Source organism: Protomyctophum parallelum, assembly GCF_964188405.1.
Source record: "Protomyctophum parallelum genome assembly, chromosome: 23".
Taxonomy (NCBI): domain Eukaryota; kingdom Metazoa; phylum Chordata; class Actinopteri; order Myctophiformes; family Myctophidae; genus Protomyctophum; species Protomyctophum parallelum.
The window spans coordinates 17,850,021-17,856,445 of record NC_139715.1 but is presented as its reverse complement, the minus strand read 5'-3'; the positions used below and the strand labels follow the sequence as shown (position 1 = coordinate 17,856,445).

General features: G+C 47.5%; 1 protein-coding gene across 3 annotated transcripts in view; it reads left to right on the top strand.

Annotated features, from left to right (window-relative positions):
- Nucleotides 1-542: 542 nt before the first annotated feature.
- The window catches only part of LOC310854197 (neuropilin-2-like), a 96,264-nt gene continuing 90,381 nt past the window's right edge, over nt 543-6,425 (top strand). For 2 of the 3 annotated variants that reach the window (XM_083758735.1, XM_083758734.1), the window contains exon 1: nt 544-1,364. In XM_083758735.1, coding sequence (XP_083614861.1) covers nt 1,292-1,364 — 73 coding nt within the window. In that variant the 5' untranslated portion in view covers nt 544-1,291. Of the gene's footprint in view, nt 1,365-6,425 lie in introns of all 3 variants that reach the window. The other variant, XM_083758736.1, reaches the window with a different exon arrangement.

Genomic DNA, 6,425 nt, shown 5'->3' with positions numbered 1-6,425 from the left:
TCGTTGTCTAGCAATCATTGCTTTTATAGGCCTATACAGTAGTACATTTTTTGTTTGACTGGGTCTTATTTTCAGTTTGTGAGTTTATTATTATTATTATTAGTAGTAGTAGTAGTATAGTGTTGTTTTGTGTAGCCTATGTGCGCGCAAGTAGTCTAGTCTACATCATTTCTGTGTCGCTTCCTTAGTTCCTCTATTCTTTCTGAAAACAGCCCAAGGAAATATTCTCCTCCACGCTCCCTTGTTTGCAACTACAATGTAGCTTATCTGAGACTGGAAGAGTTTATGCTCTATCTGTGCTGTGGTATCTCTCCTTAAGCGCGCGTGCGTGTGCCTGACACAGACACGCACACGCACACACTCTCACACGGCTGTGCTGAGGGTGGCTGCGGGGCGGAGCCACGCTTTGCTGACTGTAATGCGATAGCTGGGGTCCGCTCCGCTGTGAAGCGCTATCACACACACTCCAGAGAGAGAGGGAGAGAGACACGCTCTCACACACACACATACTACACACACATGCTGCCGTCTCGGAGTCGGAGCCGCTGTCACACACACTCACTCACTCTCACACACACACACACATGAGCGACGGGTGACGGTGTAGTGTAGTGTATAGCTTCGATCCAGCGGAATGAACGAACCCTTTGGACGGCAAAAAAGAGCGAACTACGACGCCGTTTGATTTCAGCTGGTGGTATAGACTGGATCTTTGTGTTTTTTATTTGAGCGGTGCCGGTGTGTGTAATGTTGACTGGACCTGAGCTCCACACACACGCCCCGGTAAGGGAGTAGAGAGAGAGAGATCCCCTGTATGTGATCGCAAGGAGAGCGCACACATTTACGCACAGAGATCCCTCAAGAGGAGGAGACCCGATCTTCGCTCATGCCTCGGAGAGACAGAGACCACAGACCCCTGATACTGTCCTGTTCTTTTTCACCTTCCTAACAAAGATGAGAGTTTGTCTCAAGTAGAAAAGCGGACGTCTCTCAATGCGTCTGCCTGGAAGAGTGCGGTTTTTATTTTGGACATGATTTGGGAATTAATTGAAGTGATTTTAGAATCGAGATTCGGGACAATTTGAGGTCAATTTTGGTCATTATTTTGGGATTAATTAGCTTATTGTTATATTTTGTTTTGTTTTGCGTGTTGGTGCCAAAAACAAGGGTGTGGATTTTTTCCTTGTTGAGGATTTGAGGAGCGGGTGCATTTTGATATAGAAGGTGTTGGGGAAAAACCCCGCTATAAACACTTCCAGATCTTCCCGTGAAGGTGCATATTATCCCCAAGATGGATTTTCTGTCACCGCTGGTTGGATTTGTGCTGCTAATATGTCTGACATCCATGAGCAACGGAGAAGAGGGTGAGTTTTTATCTTCTACACGCGCTCTCTCTCTCTCAAGTCCTTTCTGATTTAAGGCGCACGCATGGTCTGCTTATTTCGCCAAAAAATAGCAGATCTACAAGCTCACAACGCGTCGCAGCGTGTGAGCTTGTAGGTCTGCTATTTTTGGCTGGCGAACGCCCCCCCCCCCCCCCCCCCCCCCCACCTCAATACAGGGATGCCGGGCTTCCCGTGTTTAGAGCAAAAAACGTCAGAAAACGATAGCTCACATGATATCCCTACAATGCAAACTTAACTTCATAGTTCATATGGCTATCAGTTTAATCTGATGTAGGGCCTGCCTTAAATATAGTAGGCTATAGACCACATCAGCCAGAGGGCATAAACAAGCAATATTTCCCCACCTTGCAGTTATTCTTCTCACCTTTTTAAAAGGGCAAAATACACGTTTGTTTTCTTTTAAAAGCTGTCATCTGGTTCAAATCAACTCTGTTTCTACAACACATGCGGACTGGCATCCAATGGCCATTGTCTGATAACCCGCACATGTGTTGTTGCATGCTTGTTGGGGATATTCCTTCCCTCTCAATGTCCATTTTTGCACTGATGGGAAAGTGAGAGGAACCAGCCTCTCACACAGCCACAGGGGAAAGTGATATAGGTTTTACTCTATAGGTCTAGTAGGCTAAATATCATTCTCTACAGCTCCGCTGAGGATAGCAATCATTGTTGAGATATAGCCTATATAATTACCTATAACACATCATGCCATTTTTCTAGCAGTGATTGCCATTTCACCAATTTGATGTGCATGACCACGGATAACCCATTTGATAAGATTTGGATCTCTGGATCTCCGATCTAACATGCATGGTTAGACGTGATTTGGTCCAAAAAGGATCTGTCATTTGGTCCAGGATTCCTTTCCTGGAATCTATATTCTATACTCTAGTCTATATGTATTATATAGACAGGCATCTATCTATCTATCTATCTATCTATCTATCTATCTATCTATCTATCTATCTATCTATCTATCTATCTATCTATCTATCTATACTGTAGGCATAGAGATAACAGTGAAACTGATCATGTTGTTTATATGTTGTTTGGTATGCATATCCACATTAGTATTTTGGAATACATCGGGATAAGGATATAGGCACTAATAAGCTATCGTCTTTTCGATCACCTTAAAAATAACTGTTTTATGTGTAATGTCTCTCTGAAAGATCGAAATAAAGTTAATTAATTCATTCAAAGCAGACATATACTTGCACACCCTCCAGTTGTATTTAGTTGTACATGTAATAATGGTGAAGATTAACAATCAATCGTTTACCCCCCCTCCTCCCCAAGAACCCCCTCAGGGGGACCCCTGTGGCCCCGGGGGGGTTCTATAGCCGCAAGCCTTTGCACAATGCAGCTTGTGAGACAGTAATGCGTGCCGCCGCGCAGCATGGGAAACAAACAGAAAAAAGAGCACTCAAGTTGTTGTTGATGAAACATTTAGTGAACTATCTATTTCGACTCCACTCCGATGTGATTACCGTCGTCGACTCGTCCGACTGCGAAATGAGATGAAATCATGTGCATGAAGTGCTTCTGAATGTAAACGTCATATTAGTTACCCCATTCAGTTCTTTGCCCCCAGTTTCTTATTTTAGTCTCCTTGACAGGCACTGCATTATTTATCAGGAGGGGAGAAAAATAAACAGCCACCCTCCCCTCACACACACACACACACATACCCACACATACACACACACATACCCCCCCACACACACACACCCGTGCCAGCCGCGATTAAATGCCATTTTCGCGTTGGCGAATGAAAATAAGAATTAGGCGCGAGGCGAGGCTTGTGTTTGCAAGCCCCCCTGTTATTTGAGAAAATCCAGGACGGGCTCAGGTCCCAAAAGACGACGGAGCTGGAGCAACACGCCGGCTGTCATTGTAGGCTTTGGGCTAAACGGGCCTGTAATCATCACCGTTATAATCACTATATTCATCAACCGCAAAAGGCTCTCTTTCTCTCTCCCCCCCCCCCCCCCCCCCCCCACCCCCTCTCTCTTTCTCTCTCTGTATCTCAGTGCTCACAGGCAGATTTGCCTGCTTTCCAGGCTATACTGACGTGGTACAATCATCAGTGTTAACGCTTGAGTTTTCAGAGTTTGCATACCACTCAGGATTTGCATACCACTCGGGATTCCCATGGTCGGTTGGGGGGACCGGCGCGTCACCCCCCGAGAAATGCGATGATGATAACACACACACACACACAAATGTGCGCGCTACATGACTCAATCTTATCTGACTCTCTCCCTGTCAAGGGCCGCGCTCTCCCCCCCCCGACTGCGTTCTATCGTTATTCTGTGCGAAACCTAGAGGCACTGGATCTCCTTTCTCTCTCTCTCTCTCTCTCTCTACTGGGGGCTACTGATCGTGATCCTACGCCACCCCCTGAAAAGACAAGACAATCTTCTGTTCTTACAAGCTGTTCCCTGTTGTTTAGGCTACTTGTTTTAAATAGGACACTTAGTCCTCCTGTGTGTGTGTGTGTGTGTGTGTGTGTGTGTGTGTGTGTGTGTGTGTGTGTGTGTGTGTGTGTGTGTGTGTGTGTGTGTGTGTGTGTGTGTGTGTGTGTGTGTGTGTGTGTGTGTGTGTGTGTGTGTGTGTGTGTGTGTGTGTGTGTGTGTGTGTGTGTGTGTGTGTGTGCGCGCCGCTGGCTTGCTGTGTACTGGTTGATCAGAGACAGATGTGGGCCTCTTGGCAGCCCAGGCAATTCCATCCCCCGACTCTCTCTCTCTCCCCTCCCTCTATCTCCCCTTCCCTCCCTCTCTCTCTTATGTCTTTCTCTCTCCCCGCTTACCTCTCTCTGCCTGCCAAAACACTGCATGTCCCCTCCTCCTCCACCGCCTGCCTCCCCCTCCCACAAGACATTACACATTTACCCGTCCGCATGCTGCCAATGGGGGGGAGAGAGAGGGAGATATGGAAGAGAGCAAGAAAACCGAAAGACACAGGAGAGAATAGGAGAGGAACGAAAGGAGAGGGAGAAGAAAACAGGATAAGGAGGCTCAGGGAATTGAAGAGGGAGAGACAGACAGACAGATGAGAGGGGGAAGAAATCAGGTTGGTGGCTGCAACAAAAAAAAGAAAAGCGCAGCTATCCAAAAGAGCAGATAACAGCGCAGCTCGACACCCACCCCGCGGTCGAAGGAAGCGGTGAGGAAGGCGGCGATGATGATGACAGACAGACAGACAGAGAGAGGAAGAGAGAGAGAGTAGGAGGAGAGACGTGAGAGCGAGAGGGAGGGAGGAAGTAAAGGACGGAAGCAAGGGGGCAGCACGGGAGGAAAAAAAAGGGCAACATCAAAGCGCACAGGGGTCAGGAAAGGGGGCGGGCAGGCAGAAAAGCTCATTACGGGCCTACAAAGTGACACTAATGCCCGGGGTGGGACGCTCGGAGGATGGGGTGAAATCGCAGCTAGACCTCTGGTGATGGGGTATGGGGGGGCTCTCCGTTGTGGATGTTTAGCGATTTGGATGCGGGGGCGTAGTACCTGAGGGAGTGGCGCCACAGGGTAGACAGACCACCCCCTGGAGTGGAAATAAATCTCCCGTCACTTGATTTGATTTGGTTCAGTTTTTTTGGTGGGGGACGTAATTTGTCTCCCGGGAGGGTGGGGGGGGGGGGTCTTGGATTGAATTGGTATGAGATGCACAGCACACCTTTTAGGACTCGGAGTGGTGAGTTACGTCCCTTTGGCCCCATGCATGCGTTCTGCCTCGGTGTGGTCGAATCTAGAATGCAGAAAGGACTGTGTGCACAGTGTGATCAATCAATCCAACTCCGAAAGTGTGGCAAATGGAACTAAATCGGACCCACAAAGGGTCCATTTGGTTCCATTTAGTACACTTTCGAAGATGGAAACGGCATTTGTTTGCTGTATATGCACATACTGTACAAACAAAATGATAAGAAAGAGAAAAGAACCCTTCACTGGAGAAGCTTTCATAACCCACTTAACAGGCCAGTTCTCGTATTATGATGCAATGCATCGATACACACACACACACACACACACACACACACACACACACACACACACACACACACACACACACACACACACACACTCAATCTTTTTAAATACAAAACGGGAATTATTCACGTCCGGTGAATGACTTCCCTTCCCCTTTCATTACGCATAGCCTATGTGATCTCCAAGTCTCAATCACGCTCCCTTCCAGTTGCATATACTGTAATCACAACAGTTTGACTCGCGTGACATGTGCATTAATTACTCATTACCACCGGCATTCATATTCCAGGCCATTAAGCAGCCTCATTTGCATGTTCATTGAGAGGGAGGCGGCATGCATTATGGCTCCTATAGTGTCGTCTTTTTTTTTTCTTTCCTTCTTTTTCCCCCCTGGAAGATTTAATCATTCGCCTTTCTTTCCCCCCTCCACCTGGCTGAATGGAGTCTTTCTCTCTCTCTTTTTCTCTTTCTCATTCTCTCTCCCTTGCTCTCCTAACCCTGTGCGATTCATTCTATTTTCTTTTTTAATCTGCCCCTACAGACTCCAAAGCAGGTATCAAGCTGAGGGAAACAAGGTCACCTATTATCATTCATAGCCAGAGACAAAGCCAGCGAACGGTGGGCCCGGCCGCGCTCACATTGCAAGAGAGCCGAGTCAGGTGCCGGCAGTCAACCCCCGGCCGTACGGCCGTACGTTAAGAAAGGATGAAAAAAACAGGGCCCCTTTGGAAAGACGGCGGTGCGCCTGGGGTGAAATTAAAAAACGAGACCCCCATAAATAAAGCCGTGGCTGTGGGTTCCTTTGCTTCACTGCAGTAGAGGTGCATGGGGGTTATGTATCAGGGTAGGGGGGTTTAACACTCACCTTTTGGACGTATGCAGTGAATCAAAGTGTGATTCTTTTCACTACACCCCAATTAGGCTTTTGTACGTCGAGCAGCACTTGCCGTAGCACTCGCCCTAGCCCAACGACCTTACAGGCGAATGCAAAGGCTCAATTTATGTAACTTAGATAGCATTTTATGTAGAC